Raw genomic sequence first — 18678 nt, 5'->3', positions numbered from 1 at the left:
ACAAAGAGACATTGATATATTAAGTAAGTGGGCAAAACTGGCAGATGGATTTTAACACACATAAGTATGAGGTCATCCATTTTGGACCAGAAGCTGATAAATCCGACTATTTAAATGGTGAAAAGCGAGGAACCGTGGAGGTCCAAAGAGGTTTTGGGGTCCATGTCTTGTTCTTCTTTGGCCTCCTTGTCTCGGGAGACAATGGGTAAGCGCCTGGAGGTGGTCGGTGGTTTGTGGAGCAGCGCTTGGAGTGGCGATAAAGGCCAATACTAGAGTGACAGACTCTTCCACAGGTGCTGCAGAAAAAATTGGTTGTCGGGGCTGTTACACAGTTGGCTCTCCCCTTGCACTTCTGTCTTTTTTCCTGCCAACTGCTCAGTCTCTTCGACTCGCCACACTTTAGCCCCACCTTTATGGCTGCCCGCCAGCTCTGGCGAACGCTGACAACTGACTCCCAGGACTTGTGATCAATGTTACAGGACTTCATGTCGCGTTTGCAGACGTCTTTAAAGCAGAGACATGGACAGCCGGTGGGTCTGATACCAGTGGCGAGCTCGCTGTACAATGTGTCCTTGGGGATCCTGCCATCTTCCATGTGGCTCACATGGCCAAGCTATCTCAAGCGCCGCTGACTCAGTAGGGTGTATAAGCTGGGGATGTTGGCCGCCTTGAGGACTGCTGTGTTGGAGATGCGATCCTGCCACCTGATGCCAAGGATTCTCCTGAGGCAGCGAAGATGGAATGAATTGAGACGTCGCTCTTGGCTGACATACGTTGTCCAGGCCTCGCTGCCATAGAGCAAGGTACTGAGGACACAGGCTTGATACACTTGGACTTTTGTGTTCCGTGTCAGTGCGCCATTTTCCCACACTCTCTTGGCCAGTCTGGACATAGCAGTGGAAGCCTTTCCCATGCGCTTGATGATTTCTGCATCGAGAGACAGGTTAATGGTGATAGTTGAGCCTAGGTAGGTGAACTCTTGAACCATTTCCAGAGTGTGGTCGCCAATATTGATGGATGGAGCATTTCTGACGTCCTGTCCCATGATGTTTGTTTTCTTGAGGCTGATGGTTAGGCCGAATCCGTTGCAGGCAGCTACAAACCTGTCGATGAGACTCTGCAGGCACTCTTCAGTGTGAGATGTTAATGCAGCATCGTCAGCAAAGAGGAGTTCCCTGATGAGGACTTTCCGTACTTTGGTCTTCGCTCTTAAACGGGCAAGGTTGAACAACCTGCCACCTGATCTTGTGTGGAGGAAAATTCCTTTTTCTGAAGACTTGAACGCGTGTGAGAGCAGCAGGGAGAAGAAAATCCCAAACCGTGTAGGTGCGAGAACATAGCCCTGTTTCACGCCACTCAGGATAGGAAAGGGGTCTGATGAGGCGCCGCTATGCTGAATTGTGCCTTTCATATTGTCATTGAATGAGGTGATGATACTTAGTAGCTTTGGTGGACATCCGATCTTTTCTAGTCGTCTGAAGCGACCACGTCTGCTGATGAGGTCAAAGGCTTTGGTGAGATCAATGAAAGCAACGTAGAGGGGCATCTGTTGTTCGTGGCATTTCCCCTGTAGCTGACGAAGGGAGAACAGCATGTCAATGGTCGATCTCTCTGCCCGAAAGCCACACTGTGCCTCAGGGTAGACACGCTCGGCCAGCTTCTGGAGTCTGTTTCAAGCGACTCGAGCGAAGACTTTCCCCACTATGCTGAGCAGGGAGATTCCACGGTAGTTGTTGCAGTCACCGCGGTCACCTTTGTTTTTATAGTGGGTGATGATATTGGCATTGCGCATGTCCTGTGGTACTGCTCCCTCGTCCCAGCACAGGCAAAGCAGTTCGTAGAGTGCTCAGAGTATGGCAGGCTTAGCACTCTTGATTATTTCAGGGGTAATGCCGTCCTTCCCAGGGGCTTTTCCGCTGGCTGGAGAATCAATGGCATCATTGAGTTCCGATTTTGTTGGCTGTACGTCCAGCTCATCCATGACTGGCAGAGACTGGGCTTCATTGAGGGCGGTCTCAGTGACAACATTCTCCCTGGAGTACAGTTCTAGGTAGTGCTCAACCGAATGGTTCATTTGCAAATGGACCGCTGGGGGGGGTCCATGTATACATCACTTAACCTGTAGTAGTTAAGTGCAAAAAAAAAAACCATAAAGGCTAATGGAATGTTAGCCTTTATAAGTGGAGGGTTAGAAAATAAAGGGGAGGAAATCTTGCTTCATCTATACAAAACCCTGGTTCGACCATATCTGGAGTACTTTGTACAGTTCTGGGCACTGTACCTTAGGATATATTGGCCTTGGAAGTGCAGATTCACCAGAATGTTACATCAGGGCTTCAAGGTTTAGCTAACATAAACTAGGCTAATATTCCCTGGCATATAGAAGGTTAAGGGGTGATTTGATTGAGGCTTTTATGATTTTGCAAGGAATTGGTAGGGTAGATAGACACTTTTTCAGCTGGTGTGGGAGTCATGGACAAGGGGACATAACTTTAAGGTCAGAGTCAGATCATTCAGGAGATGGAAACATTTCACACAAAGGGTGGTAGAAATGTGGAAATCTCTTGCACAAGATGCAGTAAATATTAGCTCAATTAATAATTTTAACTCTGAGATTTATAGATATTTGCTAGCCAAGGTTCTTGAGCCAAAGCGAGTGGAAAGCGTTAAAATGCAGATCAGCCATGATCTCATTTAATGGCAGAACGAGCTCGAGGGCTGAATGACATACTGCTTTTAATATGTTCTTTTCTATGCTCTGACATCGCAGTCTCTCAGCAGGGCAGTATCACGTTCAGTTCTTATGAAATGTTTATTGTAATGTATTCATGTTTGCATGTCGACAGATACAGTTACTTAAATTTATTCCATTTCTAATATTGACCAATAATAATGACAAAATGAAGCTCAATTTAGTTTCAAATCCATTAACTTTAAACTACTATCTTTGACCTGGTCTCCCAGGTCCAAGCCTCCAAGGGCAAAGTTTTATATCAGGACCAATACAAAATACAGTGCATTTACACTTTCATTTAGAGATCAAATTTAGTAGGCCTCTGATCTTCGTATATCGGTACAAACTGACCATTAGTGAATTGGCCAACTTTGTTGTGGAATATCTTCATAGCCACCCAATCAAATACAATTTGCTACAGGCAGTTACATACGAGCATACGAACTCGGAGCTGGAGTAGGCTATTCGCGCCTGCTCTACCATTCTATAAGATCATGCCTGATCTGTTTGTGGACTCAACTCCACTTTCCTGCCTTCCCCCGATACCGTTTGACTCCCTTGTTTGTCAAGAATCTGTCTACCTCTGCCTTAAAAACATTCAAAGACTGTGCCTCCACCGCTGTCCGGGGAAGAGAGTTCCACAGACCCACGACTCTTTGAGAGAAAAAAATTCTCCTCATCTCTGTCTTAAATGGGAGACCCCTTATTTTTAAACTGTGCCCCCCCCCCCCCTAGTTTTAGTCTTTCCCACAGGGGGAAACATCCTTTCAACATCCACCGTGCCAATTCCCCACAGGATCTTATTTTTCAATAAGATCACCTCTCGTCCTTCTAAACTCCAATGAATACAGAGACCCAACCTGTCCAACCTTTCCTGATAAGATAACCCTCTCATCCCAGGAATCAGTCAAGTGAACCTTCTTTGAACTGCTTCCAACGCAGTTATATCCTTTCTAAGTAAGGAGACCAAAACTGTACACAATACTCTAGATGTGGTCTCACCAATGCCCTGTACAAATGCAGCAAAATATCTCTACTTTTATATTCCATTCCACTTGCAATAAACAACAACATTGCATTTGCCTTCTTAATCACTTGCTGTACCTGCATGCTAACTTTTTGTGCATCATGTACTAGGACACCCAGATCCCTCTGCATCTGAGTTCTGCAGTCTCTCTCCACTTAAATAATATGTTGCTTTTCTATTTCTCTGGCAAAAGTGGACAAGTTCACAATTTCTCGCATTATACTCCATCTGCCAAATCTTTGTGCACTCAAATTATCTATATCCCTTTGCAGACTGCTTATGTGCTCTTCACAACTTACTCTCCTATCTATCATTGTGTCATCAGCAAATTTAGCAACCATACATTCTGTCCCTTCATCCAAGTCATTGATGTAAATTGTAAATAGTTGAGGCCCCAGCACTGATCCCTGTGGCACTCTACTAGGTAGGGTACAGTGTGTGTGGTGGGGAAAGATGGATGGGGGACACTGTGTGTGTGGAGGGGAAGTTGGATGGGGTACCGTGTATGGGGGGGTTGGGGAGTTGGTTGGAGTACAGTGTGTGTAGGGGGAGTGGGGGGGGAAGTTGGATGGGGTACAGTGTGTATGTTGGGGGGGGGGGAAGTTGGATGGGGTACTGTGTGTGTAGGGGAGTAAGTTGGATGGGGTACAGTGTGTGTGGGGTGGTGAATTTGGAGTGGGTGCAGTGTGTGCGTGTGGGGAGTTGAGTTGGGTACTGTGTGTAGGTGAGTGGGGGTGTGCTTTTTGGATGGGGTATTTTGTGTGTGCGTGCGTGTGTGTGTCACTGAGGGAGAACTTCAGAGCTTCAATTTGGAGATTAGACAATTCCATACAAACAGTTGCCCCCATACAAAAAGGAAGGAAGGTTGAAATACACAAGGGGGTCAAGTTCAGTGCTGTCTGCAGACTTGTGTTTGCTTTGATGAGTGGGACCTATGGTTGAAGGTTCTTTCAGCACCATGGCTAATATTACTCAGGGTCTACCTGTCTGAATGTTAGCACACAAACTGCCATCCAAACTGTGAAATATGCACTGAGAGCAGAGGATAAGTCAAGTTTGGAGTTCTTCGCAAGAAGACACCAGGCTAGTGAACCTCTCAGTGGCAAGCTGATGAAGTGTGTGCTGAGGAGAAACATCAGGGGAGAAAAGAAGAAGAAGAAGAGAAACTGCAGAAAAGGTTAGAAATCATACACCATTGGCCACAAAATGCTCTGCTAAAGCAGTTATGATAGTTGCTGCTAAGAAAGCTAGAAAGGCCCATTCATGAGCTAAAGGGAAAACCTAACCAGCCAATTAGCACTGTTTGTAAACGTTAGCACAGCCTTGTGTACAAAGCAGAGAATATATCAAATTGTGTGATGATGTGAAGAAAACCTGTATAAAAACAACTGGCTGAGCAAAAGAGCTGATGAAGCAGTGGAAGCTTTCAAGAATGGTAATGCCAAGAAAGTATATTCACTAGTCAAGGTCATAGCTGGAAAGAAATATGTACGTCCAGGAATAGGTATCAAGGATGAAAATGGAGACTTGTTATATGATGAGGACAAGATGAGGCTGAGATGGGAAAATTACTGCAGGAAACTGAAGAAGAACCAGAAAAGATAAACAACTAAGATTGGAAGTTAAAAGAAGAACTAGAACCCGAGGTACTTAAAGATGAGATAAGAAAAGCTGTAAAGAGCATTGTGTGGAAAGGCAGAAGGACAAGATCAGACACCAGCAGAAGCACTAAAAGCGGAAGGTGAAACAATAGTAGATGCAATGAAAAAAATTATTGACGTATGGACAGCAGGTGAATGGGCTTGTAAGTGGACTGTGTGTCACTATGCCCAAGAAAGCAGGCACACAGGACTGTCCACAATATTGTACGCTAAGTCACATCAATTATGCATCTAGTACAACTTGACGTCATCAGGCAGAGTAACCCCCCCCACCCGCACCACTGTGTGAATAGAGAAGTGGCGGAGAAGCAATTTGGTTCCTTTTCAGGGAAGGGTACAACTGACACTGTGCTCGGAAATCTCATGAAGAAATGTGAAAACAAGCAGGAAGCCCAGCTTTGGCTCATTTTCATAGACTATGCCAAAGCTTTCAACACTGTCCAGCATGATGCTCTATGGAAGACAGTTATAAACTTTGGTGTACCCAAACATCTTGTGTTGCTAATACAAGAGTTATACGGAAATGCTTCCCAAGTAGTCAAAGTTTGAGAAGGGAGTCAGATAGGGGTGTCTTCTGTCACTAATGCTGTGGGAGAGAAGATCATGAGGGTGCTGGAGGAAGAGAGTTACCAGAGAGATGTGGCTGCATCATATGAGGTCATAGCATATGGTATCTCAGGTCTGCAGATGAAACCACACTTGTAGCAGAACAAAGGAAGAACTAGAGACTATGACAGGCCGAGTCAAAAGATACAGTGAGTTTTTTTGGGCTGAACATAAATTAGGCAAAGACCAATGTTATGGCTCTAAATGGCAGTCCAGATTAGAAGCATCGAGATAGAAGCAGTGGACAAATTCAAGTACTTTGGCTCAATGATGAACAGCAAAGTTACATCCAAAAATGAAATCCAGTTTAGATTAACTATGGCAAGAGTTGTGACCAATGACTTAAGTAGTGTCGAAGTCCAAGAGCATCAACATGACGTTGAAAAAATGAGTGGATTTGATCAAGAGTAGAAGTTCAGGAATCAAAAGGGTTGCTAAGTACAGTTAGAGAGAGAAATAAAAGCAAAATACTGCAAATGCTGGAAATCTGAAATAAAAACAAGAAATGCTGGAAATACTCAGCAGGTCTGGCAGCATCTGTGGAGAGAGAAACATAGTTAACGTTTCAGGTCAGTGACCCTTTTTCAGAACTGACCAATATTAGAAATGTAAAAGGTTTTAAGCAAGTAAAGCAGGTGGTGGGGCAAGAGATAACAAAAGAGAAGGTGTTGATAGGACAAGGTCACAGAGAATAACCAACCAGAAGGTCATGGAACAAAGGCAAATGTTATGTTAATGGTGTGCTGAAAGACAATGCGTTAGTACAGAGAGGGTGTGAATTGACTGTAAAGCACAAACATTAAAAAAAAGTTTAAAAAACAGAAACAGTGGGTAGGCACAGTAGAAACAAACTAACCAAACTTAAAAAAAAAACTCAAATAACCAAATAAAAAAGAAAAAATAACTAAACATAAAAAGGTGGGGGGGGGTGGTCAGTCATGCTCTGAAATTATTGAATTCAATGTTTAGTCTGGCAGGCTGTAGCATGCCCAATCAGTAAATGAGTTGCTGTTCCTCGAGCTAGCGTTGATGTTCGCTGGAACACTGCAGCAATCCCAGGACAGATGTGAGCAGGAGGGGTGTTGAAATGATCAGCAACCAGAAGCTCAGGGTCATGCTTCCGGACTGAGCGGAGGTGTTCCGCAAAGCGGTCACCCAATCTGCGTTTGGTCTCCCCAATGTAGAGGAGACCACATTGTGAGCAGCGAGTACAGTATACTAAATTGAAAGAAGTACAAGTAAATCGCTGTTTCACATGAAAGGAGTGTTTGGGGCCTTGGATAGTGAGGAGAGAGGAGGTAAATGGGAAGGTATTACACCTGCGATTGCAGGGGAAGGTGCCGTGGGAAGGGGACGAGGTGGAGGTGGTGGTGGTAATGGAGGGGTGGGCGAGGGTGTCGCGGAGGGAACGATCCCTTCGGAATGCTGACTGGAAGGGAGGGGAAGACGCGTTTGGTACTGGCATCACGCTGGATGTGGCAGATGTGGCAGAAGATGATCCTTTGGATCTGGAGGCTGGTGGGGTGGAAAGTGAGGACAAGAGGAACCCTGTCGCAGTTCTGGGAGGAAGGGGAAGGGGGGAGGGTAGAGATGCGGGAAATGGACCGGACACAGTTGAGGGCCATGTCAACCACAGTGAGGGGGGAGTCCTCAGTTGAGGAAAAAGGAAGACATATCAGAAGCACTGTCGTGGAAGGTAGCATCATCAGAGTAGATGTGTCTGAGACGGAGAAACTGGGAGAATGGAATGGAGTCCTTACAGGAGGCAGGGTGTGAAGAAGTGTAGTCGAGGTAGCCGTGGGAATCGGTGGGCTTATAATGGATATTAGTAGACAGCCTATCCCCAGAAATGGAGACAGAGAAGTCGAGGAAGGGAAGGGAAGTGTCAGAGATGGACCATATAAAGGTGAGAGAAGGGTGGAAATTAGAAGCAAAGTTGATAAAGTTTTCTAGTTCCAGGCGGGAGCAGGAAACGGCACCGACACAGTCAGTAATGTACTGGAGAAAGAGTTAGGGGAGGGGGCCCGAGTAGGACTGGAACAAGGAATGTTCGACATATCCCACAAAAAACCAGGCATAACTAGGACCCATGCGGGTACTCATAGCAACACCTTTGACTTGAAGGAAGTGAGTGGAGTTGAAGGAGAAGTTGTTCAGTGTGAGAACAAGTTCAGCCAGGAGGAGGAGGGTAGTGGTGGATGGGGACTGGTTGGGCCTCTGTTCAAGGAAGAAACTGAGAGCCCTCAAACTGTCCTGGTGGGGGATGGAAGTGTAGAGATTGGACGTCCATAGTGAAAAGGAGGCGGTTAGGGCCAGAAAACTGGAAATTGTCAAAATGACGTAGGGCGTCAGAAGAATCACGGATGTAGGTGGGAAGAGACTGGACCGGGGACAAAAGATAAAGTCAAGATAGGAAGAAATAAGTTCAGTGGGGCAGGAACAGGCTGAAACAATGGGTCTGCCGGGACAGTCCTGTTTGTGGATTTTGGGAAGGAGGTAGAAGGGGCTGTCCAGGGTTGCGGGACTATGAGGCTGGAAGCTGTAGAGGGAAGATCTCCAGAGGAGATGAGATCAGTGACAGTTGTGTGGACAGTAGCTTGATGTTCAGTGGTGGGGTCATGGTCCAGAGGGAAGTAGGAAGAAGTGTCTGAGAGTTGGTGCTGAGCCTCTGCAAGGTAGAGGTCGGTATGCCAGACAACAACAGCCACCACCCTTATCTGCAGGTTTGATGACAGTTGTCGGCGTTAGACCTGAGAGAACAGAGTGCGGCAAATTCAGAGGGGGGGCAGAGAAATTGGGATGGCCAATGTCTCGCCGACAGTTTTCAATGAAAAGAGAAAGATAGCCAAGTACAGACATCGGAAATGAAGACTTGGCGGCTTTGTCTTAGCAACAATTGAAGGAGAAATTTAGGGAAAAGACAGAAGAGGAAAAATCGGATGGGTGGATGGCGTTGAGACATGGACTGAGGGAGGCTTGAAGAAGCAAGATGATGCCGACGGCCCCACCAAGGCTATGGTGACAACGGGCACAGATTTACGAATAAGTTTTCAAGGAATGCTGAGGTCACTTTGGAAATTTTATCCAAATGCATTAGTCCACCATCTTGACGGTAATCTAAGGTAAACAAATGTTCTTGCACATTTGAAGTGGCCTGAAAGCATTTGCATTCATTGCAGATCATTAACAGTGCTATAATTGCATGATTCCTTGTCAAAAAAGATTTTCAGACTTTTTGGTCTTCAGCCAATCATTTTCACCCCTGATAGCTGCACTCTGGCTTTGTGAAATTAAGAGAAAGGAAACAAAATATTGTCCAATATCACGCAGAACTCCAAGGAGAAATGAGTGAATCAACGTTTTAATTGATCTACTGAGAGCAAGGCTAAAAATTACGAGAATAAATATTGTTCTCCTCGTCAGTCAGCACCAAAGTAATAAAATTGTTGTCACCAAAGTGAGTTTTGCTGCATCACCTATTTTCATGGTGGCAAAATAAAAATGTATCTTGAAAGAAGTCACTAGCATTGAAAGTCTTCAATTTGGAGACATTTGCACTCCAGTACTAGTTGCAACCAACATTAAGTTCTCATTAGCTAACATTTGCAAATAGGTTTCTTACTACAAGTTACTTTTAGTTAAAGTTCATTAATTATGGACATATCTGTACTTCATGAGTTATACTGTACTGATCAAGATTGTTTTTTTTTCTAAGTCTGGTAATTTTATTTTGAATTGAAAAGATATTATTTTAAAAATCCTCACCTTTATCCTTGCCAAAAAAAAGTGTATTTTAATCTTTTGTGTATTGCGGGCCCTTCACTGTTTCCTGATACAGACGTGTATTATCAAATATTATCATTAAATTTCTAATGTTGAATGCTAGTAACAAGAAACTGCAGTTTTGCTTGGGAGTTTGGACATGTTAAGGGCTTTGGCTCTTCTAAAATCCCACCAACATTCATCAAGTAGTGAAATATGAATAACAAATTATTGGAAATGTGCAGAGGTTGATCAACATTTGAAAGATAAAGGTTACATTTTTTAGGTGTGGCGCATCATCAGAATTGGGATCAGATGCTGGTCAGCTGCATTATAGAGGTACAGTGATGTGTAAGATATGTAATATTTTCTATTGATCCTCCCATGGCTGATTACTGGTAGGTCTGGCACAGGTATGCTAAAATTGCTCAGCTTATTATTTCAATATCAAGATGTTTTTTCAAAGCCACCTTTTATATTGCTAGAGCTCAACAAATTCATTAAATTATGCATAGAACAAACAAATAAAGTCTTCCACTGTTATTAATGGTTTTTGAAATTGTATTTTGGACAGTGTGTGTGGAGGTAGGGGTAAAAAGAGCTTCCTTCAAAATAAGTTTAGAATTATGTTGATTAATGTAAACCTTTAAATCCTTCACCCAGCATCTGGTGTAATCTCTTTGGGTGATGATCAGGGTTGTCTCAGAGGATTGAACTCTCAGATTATTTGGGTTCATTGTGTCCCATTTTGTTTGACAATCGCACTGTGCTTACAAATAGAGATGGTCTAATGTGCCCATTAATAGACCGTTGGAGTATGGATCCACTTCCTGATGAAACACATTTGATCAGGCAAAAAAATAGAGGCACTTTACCCTTCTTTGATGTTTCGAGGTCCAAGTCCAGCTAGAGTTCACCTACCATTCACTTAAAAAAAAAAGGCAATCTCTAAATCAAGGCTTGTAAAGGAGATTATGAACAGGAGGTTTTTAAAATGGATGTAGAAGTTCCAGGAGAGAATTCTTAAAGTGCTGAGTCTGCGTAATGATAGTATATCGCATCCAGCCAAATTCCCTCTCTGATGCACAATTGTTATTCTATGTAGAGACAGCAGATTACTTTTAATCTACACAATTAAATGTTTAAAACAAAACTGTCCCTACTGTAGGGAAAACAATCTTTAATCTTCAGAAGAACGCTGAGTGTGTGTGGTGCAATAGTCTCTGTTATAGTATGCTGTGTATTATACTCTGATTGCTTTATTGTACAGCTGATTCATAATGAAATGTGTACTATCAGTTTTCTTAGCTGTGGGCTTGTCCACAACTGCTATCAATGCGGTTTTCTTTGCTTCACTAGAGCAAGAAGGTCTTCCACTACTGATTTTTTTTTTTCTTGAACTGAACCAGCATGTTTCAACACTGGTGGATAACTTTTTATACGCCTCTTCCCATTACCACCATGTGGGCATTGTGAAGGTTATTGCTACCATCTGTGAATATATGTACAAAAGAAGAGTATCAACTAAATAATTTCATTGAAGAGACCTTGTAGCAACAAAATGACTGGAAAAATTCAAAGGAATAAATTGATTTGAAAATTCAAGGTCAGCAATTAAAAATGATAGAGGTGGCACCGTGGCTTAGAATGCTGCCCACTCACCTGTTAGGATCTGGGTTTGAATCCTAGGCCAGCTTGATGAACTGAAGATGCCTCTCCACTGTGTATGAGTTAATTTAATTACCAGTGGGTTCAAGTGTTAACTTTTTTGTATTGTTTCATGGGATGTGGGCATCGCTGGAAAGGCTAGCATTTGTTGCCCATCCCTGATTGCCCTTGAGAAGATGGTGGTGAGCTGCCTTCTTGAACCACTGGAGTTCATGTGGTGTGGGTACACCCATAGTGCTGTTAGGGAGGGAGTTCCAGGATTTTGGTCCGGAGGCAGTGAAAGAGCGGCGATATATTTCCAAATCAGGATGGTGTGTGACTTGGAGGGGAACCTACAGGTGGTGGTGTTCCCATGCGTCTGCTGCCCTGCTCCTTCTAGGTAGAAGAAGCCACGGGTTTGGAAGGTGCTGTCGAAGGAGGCGTGGTGAATTGCTGCAGTGCATCTTGTATATGATGCACAGTGCGTCTGAGGTGGAGAGAGTGAATGTTTAAGGTGGTGGATGGGGTGCCGATCAAGCAGGCTGCTTTGTCCTGGATGGTGTCGAGCTTCCTGAGTGTTGTTGGAGTTACACTCATGCAGGCAAGTGGAGAACATTCCATCATACTTGTGCCTTGTAGATGGTGGACAGGCTTTGGGGAGTCAGGAGGTGGGTTACTTGTCACAGAATTCCCAGCTTCTGACCTGCTGTTGTAGCCACAGTATTTACGTGGCTGCTCCAGTTCAGTTTCTGGTCCATGGTAACCCCCAGGATGTTGATGGTGGAATATTCAGCAATGATAATGCCATTGAGCATCAAGGGAAGGTGGTTAGATTCTTTCTTGTTGGAGATCATCATTGCCTGGCACTGGTGTGGCAAGAATGTTACTTGCCATTTATCAGCCCAAGTCTGAATGTTGTCCAGGTCTTGCTGATTGTGGCCACAGACAGCTTCAGTAACTGAACATGGTACAATCATCATCGAACATCCCCACTTCTGACCTTATGGAGGGAAGGTCATTGTGAAGCAGCTGAAGATGGTTGGGCCTGACTATAATTTGGTAATTTAGTGCCAATTGATGCCACTTTTACTAAACAAAAATGGTTGATGTGAGTTGTAGAATGGTCACCTGTGCAGTAGAGGTTCAGTCTGTAGTTGGGATTAAGCAGATTGGTGGGACTTAAACATGTGCTGTACCTGACCTAGGAGTCTGGAAGATAAAAAGTGGAAACATTACATTCACTAATCCTTGGAGCACAAAATGCAGACTGCATAAACAACTTTCAAAAGTAGTTTGGACTAGAGCAGATTATATCAGTTTTAGCCAACATTACTTTTCATAAGTTTTTTTGGAATGTGCATTAATAGGGATTCACATATTTGTATTTAAAGTACAATGAAAACATAAAGTAGTGTAATAGTCTTGATTAACTGACCTAATTTTATATTTCTCATGAATAATCATAAAATGTTGTGGAAGAGCAGAAAGACAACATTGAGGCTGAAAGGTATGTTCAAAGCTTTGAACATCTTCACAACTTTTTTGAAATTACCAGACAATTGATAATCTTTTAGTTTGATGTTTTTGGTGGCAAATGTCATTAATTCTGTAGCTAATAATGACTGAAACTGGAGTCATCATTATTTAGGAATTTGATTATGAAAGGTAAGATAGTCATTGTTTGGCATTCTGTGTATGTAAAAGAAAAGTTTTAACTTATTGTTTTACTTTTTCGTTTTTAACCTTTCTCCCCTTCCCATCAAATCACTGAATTTCTGCCAGTTTCCTTTGAGAATGTATTCAAAGATATTTATAGCGGTTTCCGATGATTGTCAGAAGCAACAATAGCTGTATTTTTATGCTGTCATATTATAAACCAGCCCAGTCAGTCACAGTCACAAAAGCATTGGCTTTCAATGGCTTCGTGTGCAAAAACAGCAGAATGCTAATTGAGACATTTAACTGCACTGCTTTGAGAAAGTTTGGGTTTTGAGGTTTCTATGAAGTTCTTAACATTAGCAATTAACTCCAGGAGTATAATAAATCTGTTTCTATTTTAACATCGTAAGCTCTTTCACTGATACTACTTTATTGCATAGTTTGTTAATACCAGTATGTTTTCAGTAATAGGGAAAAGAAACCTGGGTGATCCTAGAGTAGTGGTGAGTAGTGGTCAGTTTTGGCTATACCACAGGAATTAAGTTACTGACAACATGAAAAACCGCAGCATTCCCTTTTCCCTGGGAAAGATTTGTTCATTGTAGAATACTGTGTTTTAAGATTCAACCACAGCCTCTCCCACTTAAGCACAATACTTTACAGATTAGCTGAGACAAAAAGTGTGCTGCATGTTTGGTTAGAGAGGGAAATCTACATCTCATTTAACATTTGAATCTAGAGGCTTAGAACCCTCGAGTATTGTTTGTTATTTTATATATGTTACTAGCAGAAGCCCGCAAAACGCTTGTGGTGAAATTAGTATCTTATTGTAAAAGTACTTCTTTAAGCCCCCATCCCATGCCATTCAATTCGTCTCGTGCAGTCCCTCTCATGCCATACACATCACATTCCTTTCATCCTCATCCCCATTCCATCCCTTCTTCCTAAGCTATCTAATTCACATTCCCCATTCCATACCTCCCAGACCATCCCCACCCCCTCCCCTCATGGTGTCCTCCTCCTCCTCCTCCTCCCCCCATGCTATCTGTCCTCTCTCCTTCCCCTCTCATGCCATCCGTCCTCCCTCTCTCCCCTCCCATGCCTTCACCTTCCCATGCCTTCCTCCTTCCTCTCCCCCCACCCCTCGCTCTCTCCCCTCCCTCCCTCCCACAGGGTCCCCCTCCCTCTCTCCCCTCCCACACCGCCCCTCCCTCTCACCTCTTCCACATTGTCCCCCTCCCTCTCACCTCTCCCACGTCGTCCCCCCACTCCCTCTTTCCCTCCTCTCCCATTGGGCCACTGCCCTACCGCCCACCCTCCCCTCCCATGCCCAAGACCGTCACCCGTCCCTCCCAGTCTGACACCACCCCCCATACCATTTTGCCACCCCCGAACGAAAATCCTCAAGACCCCGGTAACTGAGGCCAGGAGCGGCGAGAGCCATGGGATGGAGTCCAGTAAGCGAGGCCAGGGTTGCAGCGAGGGCCTGGGGCCAACAAGCAAGATTGAGAACGTGAAAGGCTGGGGGGCCAGTAAGTGAGGCCGGGGAGCAGCGAGGGCTGGAGCCCATTACCCGAGACCAAAATTTGCATCCTCAGCTTTTACCCGACTAACATTGGAGTAGCATTCTGGGCTCCCCTCACCTATGCCATTTTATACTTCATATGCCTCTGAGCTTTACTCTTTCAACTTTCTTCTTAGGGTGTCAGCCCAGTACCGAGGCTGGGGAGCAATGAGAGCCGGGGACCAGTAACCGAGGCATGTGCGCTACGATCCACCCCCCCAGTTCACTCCACTGCCTAATTAGAAAATGCGGACAGATGGAAACCACGTATCATTATATAAGATTTTAACTCAGTCTAGCTCTGTTTTTCTTGAAATTCTGTGATTATCCCAAACTGCCTCCAAATCTTTCCAGTACCAATCACAATAGTCTCCTCTCCACACGCTATGCATCGCCCACCAAAGATTTGTCTTCCCTATTCACCAGGTGCCTCTTATTAAGCTGATCAAAAAAACTGTGACTCACCACGTGCTGTACTTTAATGTTGCAACAAAATATTATGATATCTAATCAACCATCTGTCAGCTCACAGGTGCAAAACTTCACTGGACCTAACAAAACACTCCACAAACCAAGACCTACAAACGTAACAGAAGTCGTCCTGTTTTTAGAGTGGCCTTCCCTCTGCGATTATATCCCATTACCTCAGTGTCTCTTTCTTTAAATTTCACAATGTCAAACCCCTTTTATCCCAATCTGCCTCCAAATCTTGTCCTATTTTTAAAATGGGTCTCCCTCTGTGATCCTTGTTTTAAAGCGATTATACTTTACCTCAGTCTCTGTCTATTTTATACAAATATTTTACCTCAGTCTCAATTTTATGTTATAGTCTCGCGAGTATGTACAAAGCTCACTTCTCACTGTACCTGTGAAAACCTAGAATATATCCACTGTAGACCCGATCTTTCTGCTGAGTGTTGGCTCTGCCCACCAATTCACCCCACCCACCAATCAGAAAAGTACAGACAGACACAAACTGTTTATCATATATGATTGTACGGTTAAAAACAAGGCTGATTGAACTAGTCCACAAACGTAGTAAAACTAACCAAGTAACATTTGTGCCACACGTGCCAGGCTATGACTATCTCCAATGAGAGAGGATATAACCATCTCCCCATGACATTCAATGGCATTATCGTTCATGAATCCCCCATATCAACATCCAGGGGTTACCATTGACTAGAAACTGAACTGGAACAACCACAAAAATACTGTGGCAACAAAAGCAGGTCAGAGACTGGGATTTCTACGGTGAATAACTCACCTCCTGACTCCCCAATGCCTGTCTACCATCTACAAGGCACAAGTCAGGAGTGTGATGGAATACTCTCCACTTGCCTGGATGGGTGCAGCTCCAACAAAACTCAAGAAGTTTGACACCATCGAAGGCATAGCAGCCCGCTTGATTGGCTCCCCATCCACCACCTTCAACATTCACTCCCTCCAAGACTGACGCACAGTGGCAGCAGTGTGTACCATCTACAAGATGCACTGCAGCAACTCACCAAGACTCCTTTGACAGCACCTTCCAAACCCGTGACCTCTACCACCTAGAAAGACAAAGGCAGCAGATGTATGGGAACGCCACCACCTGCAAGTTCTCCTGCAAGCCACACACCACCCTGACTTGGAACTATATCGCCATTCCTTTGCTGTCGCTGGGTCAAAATCCAGGAACTCCCTTCCTGACAGCACTATTGGTGTACCTACCACACGTGGACTGTAGCGGTTCAAGAAGGCAGCTCACCACCACCAGCTCAAGGGCAATTGGGGATGGGTAACAAATGCTGGCCTTGCCAACGGCACCCACAACCCACGAAAGAATAAAAAAAGTCAGTACAGAATATATCTGGACTCTTCATTCATGTTGCAAAATAGTTGTTGAGATGCAGGTATTCAATATGTAGGATACTTCATTTAACATTTTTCGTTACTGGGGCAGGAGTTAAGTAACTTTGCAGTGTCCTTTTAGGGGAATACCTGAGAAATGACACTTTAAAATGATTAACATTTCAGTGGGTCAGTTTTTAATGTTAGATCCTGACACTAAATGGATTCATATAAAGTATTTGTTGAATTGTTACTTGCTAACAAGGAGCTATAATAGTATCCTGATTAAACATGTGAAAACCAAAAGGTATCCCTGATGTCTGTGAAAGCTATTTGAGAGCAGCATTCTGTATTGACTAGACTTTTATAATACAGGGCTTCCGTGAACGTAACACCAATTTGAGTGTTTCCATATCTAAGAATCCAGTGGTTGCCAATCAAATGTTCAATTGCTTTCTGATAAACCTAAGCTTTGACTTTTAGAAAAACCCCTGACATTGCATTGTTCTTTTAATAGTTTATCACATTGTCATATGTTGCAGTTCATCTTTTTATCCCCTTCTATTTTCATATAGGTTTGGGTAAAACGAAAAGGAAGACCTGTGCAAGAGATGCTTCCCCTACACCAAGCACAGATGCAGAATTCTCATCAAATGGTGGAAGTTCTGACCGTATATATGATTTAAATATTCCAGCATATGTCAAATTTGCATACGTGGCAGAGAGAGATGATGAACTGTCTCTTGTGAAGGGATCACGTGTTACTGTTATGGAAAAATGTAGTGATGGTTGGTGGAGAGGCGGCTACAATGGACAAGTTGGTTGGTTTCCATCCAATTATGTTGTTGAGGAAGTTGATGAGGCAACTGCAGATTCACCTAACTTCTTCACTTCCAGACTTGGAGCAGCAGTGAGTAATGGGCAAACCACAAAAGTTCTTCATATGGTGCAGACTCTTTACCCATTCAGCTCTGTGACAGAGGAAGAACTGAATTTTGAAAAGGGGGAAATTATGGATGTCATTGAGAAACCGGAGAATGATCCAGAATGGTGGAAGTGTCAAAATTCTAAAGGGCAAATTGGTCTTGTTCCCAAAAACTATGTAGTAATCTTAAATGATGGACCTTCTGTGAACAGTTCACACATTTCTCAGATAAGCTATACTGGCCCATCTTCTACAGGAAAGTTTTCTGGAAAAGAGTGGTACTATGGTAGTGTCACACGACACCAGGCTGAAGTGGTTCTAAACGAGAGAGGAATTGATGGTGACTTTCTTGTTAGAGATAGTGAATCATCGGTAAGTAGCAAGTTGCACTACTAGTCAGCAATGTGGTTTTTTACCATTTTGAGATTGCAAGGGAGTAAATTAACATTGTACTGCAACTGTTGTGATTTGTGGGAGTTAGACAGAGGTGAAGGAGCTTATAGGCAAGAAGTAGGCACTAATACTATTGTTAATTGCTGTTATGAAAAACAAAAAATCCTATTGCCAATTACAGTATTTCACCAAACACTTTGCCCCATCTCTTTAGTGATTGTCAGCTTGGAAAACAAATCCACTTTTTTTTCATTTTGCATTATTGTAACAAATATTTATTTGTGTTTAATAGATCATGTGTTAAAAACTTTTTGAGTAATTGTTGATTGGTAGTGCTTCACCTATCATATAAGCATATCCTATAATGGTCGCCTTTGGAAATTTTTTAATTTGACATTTACGTACCGTAATTTATTTCTGTTGATTAATCTATTATAAATTCTCAAACAATGAAAGCTATGCAGTAGAAATTTGGGAGTTTTAATTGCGTAGTACATTTTATTTATATGTGTGTATTTTTTATGTATCTATATATTTTTATTAAACACAAACGATAAAAGTCACTAGCTCAGATTTGTGCAGTGGTCAAACATGAATTACCATTACAGAGATGTCTTTAGTAAGTGGCCATTAAATATGTTGGCATAAAAAGGTATATAATGGGTATATTCATTTCCAACTTGTTTAAAATATATTCATGCTTTACTGTACAACTGCATGATAAACCTGGATACTTCCTTAAGGTATATCCTACATTGATGGTTCTATCAGACTTGCACAATTACATTCACATAGCATTTTCATGATTCGGGTTTTAGGACTGCACACAAATGTACTATATGTCAAAGCTATGCTCGCTGTGTGAAT

General features: G+C 43.2%; 1 protein-coding gene across 3 annotated transcripts in view; it reads left to right on the top strand.

The window, feature by feature from the left end:
* nck2b (NCK adaptor protein 2b) overlaps window positions 1–18678 on the top strand; it is a 69148-nt gene that overhangs the window by 45488 nt on the left and 4982 nt on the right. For all 3 annotated transcript variants that reach the window (XM_068033809.1, XM_068033807.1, XM_068033808.1), the window contains one exon: window positions 17069–17790. In XM_068033809.1, the coding sequence (XP_067889910.1) occupies window positions 17069–17790 (722 nt within the window). The remainder of the gene's footprint in view (window positions 1–17068; window positions 17791–18678) is intronic.

The sequence above is a fragment of the Heterodontus francisci genome, chromosome 6 (assembly GCF_036365525.1).
Source record: "Heterodontus francisci isolate sHetFra1 chromosome 6, sHetFra1.hap1, whole genome shotgun sequence".
Taxonomy (NCBI): domain Eukaryota; kingdom Metazoa; phylum Chordata; class Chondrichthyes; order Heterodontiformes; family Heterodontidae; genus Heterodontus; species Heterodontus francisci.
This window is presented reverse-complemented; position numbering and strand designations above follow the sequence as displayed.